Below are 12,231 nucleotides of genomic sequence, written 5' to 3' on the forward strand. Positions count from 1 at the left end.
AAACGACTCTGTCTGACAGCTTTGAAGAGAGCAGTGGATCTCCCAACATGGAGGTTGAGATCTGAGAAGGGACAGACTCCCTGCTCAAGTGGGTCCCTGACCCCTGAGTAGCCTAACTGGGAACATCCCCCACTAGGGGCAGTCTGACACCCCACACCTCACAGGGTGGAGTACACCCCTGAGAGGAAGCTTCCAAAGCAAGAATCAGACAGGTACACTCGCTGTTCAGAAATATTCTATCTTCTGCAGCCTCTGCTGCTGATACCCAGGCAAACAGGGTCTGGAGTGGACCTCAAGCAATCTCCAACAGACCTACAGCTGAGGGTCCTGACTGTTAGAAGGAAAACTATCAAACAGGAAGGACACCTACACCAAAACCCCATCAGTACATCACCATCAGCAAAGACCAGAGGCAGATAAAACCACAAAGATTGGCCGGGCGCGGTGGCTCAAGCCTGTAATCCCAGCACTTTGGGAGGCCGAGACGGGCGGATCACGAGGTCAGGAGATCGAGACCATCCTGACTGACACGGTGAAACCCCGTCTCTACTAAAAAATACAAAAAACTAGCCGGGCGAGGTGGCGGGCGCCTGTAGTCCCAGCTACTCAGGAGGCTGAGGCAGGAGAATGGCATGAACCTGGGAGGCAGAGCTTGCAGTGAGCCGAGATCTGGCCACTGCACTCCAGCCTGGGCGGCAGAGCGAGACTCCGTCTCAAAAAAAAAAAAAAAAAAAAAAAAACACAAAGATGGGGAAAAAGCAGGGCAGAAAAGCTGGAAATTCAAAAAATAAGAGCGCATCTCCCCCGGCAAAGGAGCGCAGCTCATCGCCAGCAACGGATCAAAGCTGGACGGAGAATGACTTTGACGAGATGAGCGAAGAAGGCTTCAGTCCATCAAATTTCTCAGAGCTAAAGGAGGAATTACGTACCCAGCGCAAAGAAACTAAAAATCTTGAAAAAAAAGTGGAAGAATTGATGGCTAGAGTAATTAATGCAGAGAAGGTCATAAACAAAATGAAAGAGATGAAAACCATGACACGAGAAATACGTGACAAATGCACAAGCTTCAGTAACCGACTCGATCAACTGGAAGAAAGAGTATCTGCGATTGAGGATCAAATGAATGAAATGAAGCGAGAAGAGAAACCAAAAGAAAAAAGAAGAAAAAGAAATGAACAAAGCCTGCAAGAAGTATGGGATTATGTAAAAAGACCAAATCTACATCTGATTGGGGTGCCTGAAAGTGAGGGGGAAAATGGAACCAAGTTGGAAAACACTCTGCAGGATATCATCCAGGAGAACTTCCCCAACCTAGTAGGGCAGGCCAACATTCAAATCCGGGAAATATAGAGAATGCCACAAAGATACTCCTCGAGAAGAGCAACTCCAAGACACATAATTGCCAGATTCACCAAAGTTGAAATGAAGGAAAAAATCTTAAGGGCAGCCAGAGAGAAAGGTCGGGTTACCCACAAAGGGAAGCCCATCAGACTAACAGCAGATCTCTCGGCAGAAACTCTCCAAGCCAGAAGAGAGTGGGGGCCAATATTCAACATTCTTAAAGAAAAGAATTTTAAACCCAGAATTTCATATCCAGCCAAACTAAGTTTCATAAGTGAAGGAGAAATAAAATCCTTTACAGATAAGCAAATGCTTAGAGATTTTGTCACCACTAGGCCTGCCTTACAAGAGACCCTGAAGGAAGCACTAAACATGGAAAGGAACAACCAGTACCAGCCATTGCAAAAACATGCCAAAATGTAAAGACCATCGAGGCTAGGAAGAAACTGCATCAACTAATGAGCAAAATAACCAGTTAATATCATAATGGCAGGATCAAGTTCACACATAACAATCTTAACCTTAAATGTAAATGGACTAAATGCTCCAATTAAAAGACACAGACTGGCAAACTGGATAAAGAGTCAAGACCCATCAGTCTGCTGTATTCAGGAGACCCATCTCACACGCAGAGACATACATAGGCTCAAAATAAAGGGATGGAGGAAGATTTACCAAGCCAATGGAGAACAAAAAAAAGTGGGGGTTGCAATACTAGTCTCTGATAAAACAGACTTTAAACCATCAAAGATCAAAAGAGACAAAGAAGGCCATTACATAATGGTAAAGGGATCAATTCAACAGGAAGAGCTAACTATCCTAAATATATATGCACCCAATACAGGAGCACCCAGATTCATAAAGCAAGTCCTTAGAGACTTACAAAGAGACTTAGACTCCCATACAATAATAATGGGAGACTTCAACACTCCACTGTCAACATTAGACAGATCAACGAGACAGAAAGTTAACAAGGATATCCAGGAATTGAACTCATCTCTGCAGCAAGCAGACCTAATAGACATCTATAGAACTCTCCACCCCAAAACAACAGAATATGCATTCTTCTCAGCACCACATCGTACTTACTCCAAAATCGACCACGTAATTGGAGGTAAGGCACTCCTCAGCAAATGTACAAGAACAGAAATTATAACAAACTGTCTCTCAGACCACAGTGCAATCAAACTAGAACTCAGGACTAAGAAACTCAATCAAAACCGCTCAACTACATGGAAACTGAACAACCTGCTCCTGAATGACTACTGGGTACATAACGAAATGAAGGCAGAAATAAAGATGTTCTTTGAAACCAATGAGAACAAAGATACAATATACCAGAATCTCTGGGACACATTTAAAGCAGTGTGTAGAGGGAAATTTATAGCACTAAATGCCCACAAGAGAAAGCAGGAAAGATCTAAAATTGACACTCTAACATTGCAATTAAAAGAACTAGAGAAGCAAGAGCAAACACATTCGAAAGCTAGCAGAAGGCAAGAAATAACTAAGATCAGAGCAGAACTCAAGGAGATAGAGACACAAAAAACCCTCCAAAAAATCAATGAATCCAGGAGTTGGTTTTTTGAAAAGATCAACAAAATTGACAGACCACTAGCAAGACTAATAAAGAAGAAAAGAGAGAAGAATCAAATCGACGCAATTAAAAATGATAAAGGGGATATCACCACCGACCCCACAGAAATACAAACTACCATCAGAGAATACTATAAACACCTCTACGCAAATAAACTGGAAAATCTAGAAGAAATGGATGATTTCCTGGACACTTACACTCTTCCAAGACTAAACCAGGAAGAAGTTGAATCCCTGAATAGACCAATAGCAGGCTCTGAAATTGAGGCAATAATTAATAGCCTACCAACCAAAAAAAGTCCAGGACCAGATGGATTCACAGCTGAATTCTACCAGAGGTAAAGGAGGAGTTGGTACCATTCCTTCTGAAACTATTCCAATCAATAGAAAAAGAGGGAATCCTCCCTAACTCATTTTATGAGGCCAACATCATCCTGATACCAAAGCCTGGCAGAGACACAACCAAAAAAGAGAATTTTAGACCAATATCCCTGATGAACATCGATGCAAAAATCCTCAATAAAATACTGGCAAACCGGATTCAGCAACACATCAAAAAGCTTATCCACCATGATCAAGTGGGCTTCATCCCTGGGATGCAAGGCTGGTTCAACATTCTCAAATCAATAAACATAATCCAGCATATCAACAGAACCAAAGACAAGAACCACATGATTATCTCAATAGATGCAGAAAAGGCTTTTGACAAAATTCAACAGCCCTTCATGCTAAAAACGCTCAATAAATTCGGTATTGATGGAATGTACCTCAAAATAATAAGAGCTATTTATGACAAACCCACAGCCAATATCATACTGAATGGGCAAAAACTGGAAAAATTCCCTTTGAAAACTGGCACAAGACAGGGATGCCCTCTCTCACCACTCCTATTCAACATAGTGTTGGAAGTTCTGGCTAGGGCAATTAGGCAAGAGAAAGAAATCAAGGGTATTCAGTTAGGAAAAGAAGAAGTCAAATTGTCCCTGTTTGCAGATGACATGATTGTATATTTAGAAAACCCCATTGTCTCAGCCCAAAATCTCCTTAAGCTGATAAGCAACTTCAGCAAAGTCTCAGGATACAAAATTAATGTGCAAAAATCACAAGCATTCTTATACACCAGTAACAGACAAACAGAGAGCCAAATCAGGAATGAACTTCCATTCACAATTGCTTCAAAGAGAATAAAATACCTAGGAATCCAACTTACAAGGGATGTAAAGGACCTCTTCAAGGAGAACTACAAACCACTGCTCAGTGAAATCAAAGAGGACACAAACAAATGGAAGAACATACCATGCTCATGGATAGGAAGAATCAATATCGTGAAAATGGCCATACTGCCCAAGGTTATTTATAGATTCAATGCCATCCCCATCAAGCTACCAATGAGTTTCTTCACAGAATTGGAAAAAACTGCTTTAAAGTTCATATGGAACCAAAAAAGAGCCCGCATCTCCAAGACAATCCTAAGTCAAAAGAACAAAGCTGGAGGCATCATGCTACCTGACTTCAAACTATACTACAAGGCTACAGTAACCAAAACAGCATGGTACTGGTACCAAAACAGAGATATAGACCAATGGAACAGAACAGAGTCCTCAGAAATAATACCACACATCTACAGCCATCTGATCTTTGACAAACCTGAGAGAAACAAGAAATGGGGAAAGGATTCCCTATTTAATAAATGGTGCTGGGAAAATTGGCTAGCCATAAGTAGAAAGCTGAAACTGGACCCTTTCCTTACTCCTTATACGAAAATTAATTCAAGATGGATTAGAGACTTAAATGTTAGACCTAATACCATAAAAATCCTAGAAGAAAACCTAGGTAGTACCATTCAGGACATAGGCATGGGCAAAGACTTCATGTCTAAAACACCAAAAGCAACGGAAGCAAAAGCCAAAATTGACAAATGGGATCTCATTAAACTAAAGAGCTTCTGCACAGCAAAAGAAACTACATCAGAGTGAACAGGCAACCTACAGAATGGGAGAAAATTTTTGCAATCTACTCATCTGACAAAGGCCTAATATCCAGAACCTACAAAGAACTCAACCAAATTTACAAGAAAAAAACAAACAACCCCATCAAAAAGTGGGCAAGCGATATGAACAGACATTTCTCAAAAGAAGACATTCATACAGCCAACAGACACATGAAAAAATGCTCATCATCACTGGCCATCAGAGAAATGCAAATCAAAACCACAATGAGATACCATCTCACACCAGTTAGAATGGCAACCATTAAAAAGTCAGGAAACAACAGGTGCTGGAGAGGATATGGAGAAATAGGAACACTTTTACACTGTTGGTGGGATTGTAAACTAGTTCAACCATTATGGAAAACAGTATGGCGATTCCTCAAGGATCTAGAACTAGATGTACCATATGACCCAGCCATCCCATTACTGGGTATATACCCAAAGGATTATAAATTATGCTGCTATAAAGACACATGCACACGTATGTTTATTGCAGCACTATTCACAATAGCAAAGACTTGGAATCAACCCAAATGTCCATCAGTGACAGACTGGATTAAGAAAATGTGGCACATAATACACCATGGAATACTATGCAGCCATAAAAAAGGATGAGTTTGTGTCCTTTGTAGGGACATGGATGCAGCTGGAAACCATCATTCTTAGCAAACTATCACAAGAACAGAAAACCAACCACCGCATGTTCTCACTCAGGTGGGAACTGAACAATGAGATCACTTGGACTCAGGAAGGGGAACATCACACACCGGGGCCTATCATGGGGAGGGGGGAGGGGGGAGGGATTGCATTGGGAGTTATACCTGATGTAAATGACGAGTTGATGGGTGCAGCACAGCAACATGGCACAAGTATACATATGTAACAAACCTGTACGTTATGCACATGTACCCTACAACTTAAAGTATAATAATAATAAATAAATTAAAAAAAAAACATGCATTATCTCACACACTTACCTTTTTTTGTGATGAGAATGCTTAAAAATACGTATATAAATCATAAAATATATATAGATTTACAGGACATTTTGTATAAAATATAAAGTCTATATTTTTCATTACTTATTACTATAAAACAAAGTACAACATACATATAGTATTAAAATGAAGCCATACTAAAGCCATATAAAAAAGTCATTGACATTTCTGATGTACAGGCATATTTTAGGAATTGTGAAGATGCCAAATACAGCCTTTATAAAGAAAAACAATAATCAAATCCTTAGTTTATTTTCATTGCAGTAATTTTGAAATCAATTTGACACAGACTAACCAGTGTATATGTAGAATAACACATGGGTTGAACACTTAGCACAGGGAATTGAAGTACTAACTAGACAAAGTTGAATAGGCCAGAATAGTAAGGAATATTCTTGTTAAAGAAAAATAGTTTCTGTAAAAACTTCTTAAGAAACTGTCATTTGGTAAATGCCTGTCTTCAATAAAGAGCAGAAATTAAAAGTAGAAAAAAAGATGTTCTTACACATTGAGCTTACACAATCAACTCGGCATTGATATTTTGTATTTTTCCTAGGGAAAAATGGGATTCTTTCCAAAAATCTCTCATGCAAATATATTGAAAATCATTATTTAAAAATATATCAGTTAGATACAAAATTTCAAACAATGGTATATCAATATTCATAAGATATTGCTTCATACAATATAAAGCACTCTTTTTTTCCTCAAAAGAGGAAGACCTCTAAATTTTCTTTAAAGTATAGATTTTATGATGGTAAAAAGGTGGACATCTGTCAAGTTTCTTAGGAAGTGTCTCTTCTCAAAAAGTGGACTTTTTCTACTATAAACTGGAGCAGTCCTTTAACCTAGTACTCACTTTTGCTCTCGAACAAAAGAAATCTACCATAATTAATTTCTTAAGTGGAGTAATTTTTATTGCTCCCAAAATGCAGTCTTGCTGAAGAGTCTGAAAAAGTCTTCATAGTTTTGCGAATTTATTCCAATTCTAAAAACTTATTCTAAGAAAATTAAGAATAACTATCAATAGGAGTGATTATTTTAAATTACACTTGACAGCAAGTGTGAAAACAACATAAATGCCCAGTATTGGAGAACCAGTTATGCAGACCGTGATGTGTTTGTGAATATCATGTGTTGATCAGTATTTACTAGGATGGAAGAGTATTGACAATGACTCTTGTTCAATTTTACCATTTACTTAACAGTAAAAAAAAATGTAGGTTATAAAATATTCTGTAGTTAACCCATTTTGTGATGTTTAAAGGTTTGCAAATACATCTATGAAATGATTAGCCATGGTTATTTTTAGGTGATGGGATTTTTAGGTTGGTCTTAGTCATCTTCCTTAAGCTTATCTCCATTAACAAATCTTTATACAAGTGTGTGTCATTTGTTTAATGAGAAAAATCATGCATATGAAATTATAATTATATATAATCATGATGCATTTCTACATACAGATGTGTGTCATCACAAAAGTAACATCATGTCCTAGCAATGAGGAGAATTACTAAGCTCTGGAAATGAGAATCCTACATACTGGATATTACAGGTTGAAATTCTGTTCTGAGCCTGATCAATATAATCTATTGGGTTGGGCATTTGGTTAATAAAAAGAAATGCTTTTAATGTCCCACCAAAAATGTAGATCAGCAAAAAATATTTGCCTAAACTTATATTTATATGATTCATAGTTGAGCTTCAAGTCCCCTTCAAGCCTGTGTAATTTATGTCATGCTCCCCTCATCTCAGACTACTAGACCTGGGGCTTGGGCCCAGATTTTTCCCAGAGGTACAATCTTCTGGTAGCTGGTGTTTGATACCTGAAGCTCAGTAAACTCAGCTGGTTTGAATTATCATGGAGACTTGGGGTTATGAACTGTGTCACATCTCTCATCTCATACCTGGCACTCCAGTCACATTGAAATTCACACCATTGGCAAGTACCGCCCTTGTTATGCATTTGTTTATGCTGGATCGTCCACCTGGATGAACTTTCCTCCTCACTCCACCTCCTAGCACCGAAGTCTGCCATCTTTAGAGGTCTTGTTTAAATGCTTCCTGCCCCAGGGAGCTTTTTCTCCCCACTCCCAAGTGGGATACTCTCTTTCCTTCCAAAGCCTGGGAAACCACCTTTGATCCACACCGTCGGAATGGGTCTCCTCTGTCTGCTGTCTTTGACCTAAGGTACTTTTTAAATTTCTGCTTTAAGTTATTTTGAACACAAATTGAGAGATAAAAATGAGTAAGTTAATCAGCTTAAAATGATATTTACTAATCCACTCTCCATTGCCTCTCCTACTGGATTATAAGCTTTCTAGAGCAGGGACAAATTTCCCACTTGCATTTGTAAACACAGAGGCCAGTACACAGTAGGTGCTCAATATATGTTTATTGTAGTCTTTGGTGCTAGAATCATGCAATGACATGGGTTGATGGCTGTGAGGCTGCTGGAAACTGCGGCATAAATCCCAAAAACATCTGCTTCTTTAAAATACCATCAGCTGCCTTAAGAGGAAGGAGGAGAAGCACTGTGCACTTGGGTTGAGGCAGGGGTCTCAGCACATCTGAGCAGGGGTCTCAAGAACTCACAGAAGTCAGGGCTCCAAGTAAAGCAGCTTTATTGTTGCTGTGCTGAAGGGGCAAGTGGACGAGAGCAGCAGCAGCGTGGCTCAGCCTAGTTCTCGCCTCTCTGGAGCTGGGGATCAGGAAGTGTTTCTCAGCCCAAATGAGAGGTTGAGGGCCTGGCTTTCCAAGGGGAAATTACATATACCCAAAGTGGGGGTAGGGAAAGAGCAACTGCACCTGTGCCTCAACTCTTCTGGGCTCAGTCGCCTTCACACTCTTCCTCTTTGCAGTGGTAGGTTGTGCCCCCACTTAGGCAGCGCGGCTTTCGACGAGCCCTCCTGGGCTTCTGAACCTCAGGCCTTTGGGAACTGGAATGACAGCCTTCTGAATGGGGAGCACCACAAGGAGTCGAGCAGGGAGCCAGGCAGGGGTTTGATCTTTGGGGAGGGGAGCATTTGGCAACATTTGGAGGCCTCCAAGATTGCTGCTTCTGCTGTGACATTGCTTGGCTACCAGGTCGAATCTGGAAGAAAAATAGTTATTTCAGGGACCCAGGCAGCTTGTGCTTCTGTTTCTCTCCTCCATGAGCTGGAGCTGTCAAAAACGGAGTCCAGCATTTGCAACCCACTGAACTCCATCTCAGGAGGAGAAAAACAGACTTGAAAGGACTAAATATTTGGGGAGTAAATCTTCCCAGGGGACTCACTTACTAATAACCATGTTGATGATATATGCTTCCTTTAAAAAAAAAAAAAGAAAGACAAATTGTACTTAGTTGAGCTGACAGTTTGCTTTTCCCAGCCCAATGTCCTCCTAGTCAAATGCAAAGGAGAGCCAAGTCTCTGCTCTTTCTTTACTCAGTCTTATTCTGTCCCCAAACTCCTAAATCTGACGGTCCCATCTCTGCTTTTCTGGCCCTCTAACTTCTATGGCTTTCTCTCATGTTAGATGATTTGGGGTCTTTCTTTTGCTGGGATCCTCTTCCCTTCCCTTCTTTCTACCCCAAGCATCTCCTACCTGGCTTTTCAGCTCCCTGGGAAGAGACAAGAGGAGAGATCAGTACTGCCTTAGCAGGACTTGAGCTACATCCAAGTGTCTCTTCAGCCAGAAGTAGCCTTACCCTAGTGGAAGATGTGTGGACAAGTTATCCCAGGAGGAGTCTGGAGGCCTTGTGTTTCCAGGAAGTAAGAGGCTCTTTTATATATCCTCCAGCTGAAGCCTCCAGACCACATGTCATTGGAGGACAGCCATGGGGCAGATGATTGATCTGGATATTTCACAATTCCCAGTGCGAGACTTTCCCCACCCAAGACCTACATGTAGCTGGGATAGGGTTCAAAGGCATCTGCAGGTGAGTAAGTGAGCAGAAAGCTGGGGCCTTCAGGTTGGCCTACATAGAAGTGGGTACACTGGCTAAGTCTGGATGATGTCTTTGGGGGTTTGGGCGGGTTGCAGCTGCTGTTGAATTCTATGTAGAATTGAAGGGAAAAATCGGGTTCAACAACCCCCAGGGTCTGAGGAAGACCCTCCTTGTCTACTTCCCACCCATCATCCATGACTGTCAGCATCCCATTCCGTGTCATCACCTCTGTGGAGATTGGCCCAGTGCTCCAACTACATCTGAGTCCTTCATCCTCTGACCTTTATAGCTATATCTCAAAGCCTTTACTATTGCTTTGGGTCACGTGACCAAGATACATATCCTATTTCATCTGTTAAACTGTTATTTGATGACAGGGACCTTGCCTTTATCACTTCTGCATTCCTAGAGCCTGATGTTGTCCCTGACACAAAGAAAAATGCTCATTAGTATTTGTTGAATGAAACAGTCTATGAGCCATTAGAAAAGACTTTGTGTTTCAGGAGAAAAAAAATAGGAAGAAAATAAAGCCCAACTCATTTTGTTTTGGGGATCAGACCTTGACTTCTTGGTTCCATCATTCTCCCCTAAGGCATTTGTGAACACCCTTTCATAAATACTACAGGGAACTCTGTGCATGGACCTCACCTTACACAATAGGCTGAGCAGAGGGTGGAAAGTAAAACCTTCACACACCTGCTGTCTCTTAAATGCAAAAGGGGAGCTCTTCTTGGAATTATCAAGGGACATTCTGGAAAAGCCTTCCACAGAGTGAAAAGTTCTTCACTTTTCATGAAAATTGAGATCATCATGTTTTGGCAGTGCTTAAATTGGGAACATTCTCATCTAAATACAGTTCCTTATCTCTGGATGCTTCCATCACAGAATTGCTCCTGGTGTGCACAGCTAAGTTAAAAGGCACTGATGGAACTCCCTGCTGCTCAAGACTGAGCCTCACCTGCCTCTGTATTCCTGATGCCTGACACATAGTAGCTATTCAGGAAACAGTTGGGTAAATAAAAAGATGAGCAATTACAAGGAACATTCTGACAGTAGGGGCAGTCCTCAAAGTACTTCAGATCATGTATAGGACAAAGGCGAGTAGGTTTGGGGTATGGGAGAGGGTATGAAGACCAGTGTGGGAAATAGGACAAGGCCAGAAAAGGAGCAGATGTTGGATCCCAAAATCCAGCAGGGCAGGATCATCAGGTCTCAATTGCTTCATCTGGGAAAGCTTTGAGATGCAGTTTGGATGGAGAAAGAGAAGATCTTTGTGAGTGAAAGAGCAGGTGGGAGAATGGTATGAAACCTCGCTCACCCTGTTAGAGTAGAGCCCTGGAGAGAGAGTGCCTGATTTAGACAGCCTCAGGGAAAGACCCCATCTTCCTTTACTTCCTTCTCCTCCTTCTCTCTCCTTCTCTTTCTCCTCTTTTCTTCCCTCAGACACCAGAAATAACTCTGATTGCACCTCAGAAGTGCTTCCCTTGCACTAAGCGTTAGTAGGAAGGCAAAGTAACTTTGGTCTCAATGCACCAGTTGCTCCTTTTCCCCACCCAAGACCTGCACCACTTAAACACATGCTTCAGAGACCTCACACATCACAATGCATTTCTTTGAGGCTAACTAGCAAGTACCCAACTCTTACTGTCTCTACCTAGGGCTGAGGGTTCTTTCTAGGGGCCCTACCCTAGGCAAACTACACTTCCTGCCTCCTCTATATCTCTCCCAGACCACCTCCCATAATAAATTGCCCACAAAAATTTCTAAGCCCCCTCCTTTTCAGTACAGTGAATTTCATCACATATAGGATGGTGTGTGTTCAGCATCTAGATTTGCCCAGCTCATAAAGTGAGCCCGTTTGAGGCCCCTCAGCTGCACTGTCTTCCAGATAGGCTTACAAGTCCAGCCAGTTTTAAATCAGGACCACAGAAATGTAATGTTCTTATTCTAATCCCACTCCACTTCTCTTCCTGGTTCAGATTGTGTCTATGAGTATAATTCTGTGATTTAATATTTATTAAGTCCCAACTATGTACTGGATATAAGAAAGAATAAGATGTCTATATCATGTTTCAAAGCTTTCACTCTAGAGAGAATACAGACAAATTAATAGGTAACACAAGATTGTAAGTGAAAGATGGGTAAATAGGCTAATTGTAGTTGTAGCTTGAGAACAGAACTAGTCCTTTTAAATGTACCAAATTAGAATGGTAGTTTCTCAAGTGATGTGGCTCCCACCATTATCAGAGTCCCAACCTGGTCTGAAGACAGGAGCCCGTCTCTGAAAATAATCCCATCTCATTCCTGGTCTCTATTCGTGAGACTGTTTCTCTGAGCAGCAGATATCTTCAGGTTCCCAGCCTCAAATGAAGTTG

The 12,231-nt window shown here is 41.1% G+C and overlaps 1 protein-coding gene across 1 annotated transcript; it reads right to left on the reverse strand.

Moving 5' to 3' along the window:
- Window positions 1-8,532: 8,532 nt before the first annotated feature.
- Window positions 8,533-9,669, reverse strand: LOC105497904 (late cornified envelope 6A). The gene is made up of 2 exons (XM_011769429.2): window positions 9,514-9,669; window positions 8,533-9,019 (listed from the first exon to the last, which is right to left on the reverse strand). The coding sequence occupies exon 2, from the start codon at window positions 8,996-8,998 to the stop codon at window positions 8,756-8,758; it is 243 nt and encodes an 80-aa protein (XP_011767731.2). The 5' UTR covers window positions 8,999-9,019; window positions 9,514-9,669; the 3' UTR covers window positions 8,533-8,755.
- Between the last annotated feature and the right edge of the window lie 2,562 nt (window positions 9,670-12,231).

The sequence above is a fragment of the Macaca nemestrina genome, chromosome 1 (assembly GCF_043159975.1).
Source record: "Macaca nemestrina isolate mMacNem1 chromosome 1, mMacNem.hap1, whole genome shotgun sequence".
Classification (NCBI taxonomy): domain Eukaryota; kingdom Metazoa; phylum Chordata; class Mammalia; order Primates; family Cercopithecidae; genus Macaca; species Macaca nemestrina.

Bases quoted from the DNA above. Each gene is read 5' to 3' on its own strand.
- LOC105497904 (XM_011769429.2), bottom strand. From the start codon at position 8,998: ATGTCACAGCAGAAGCAGCAATCTTGGAGGCCTCCAAATGTTGCCAAA.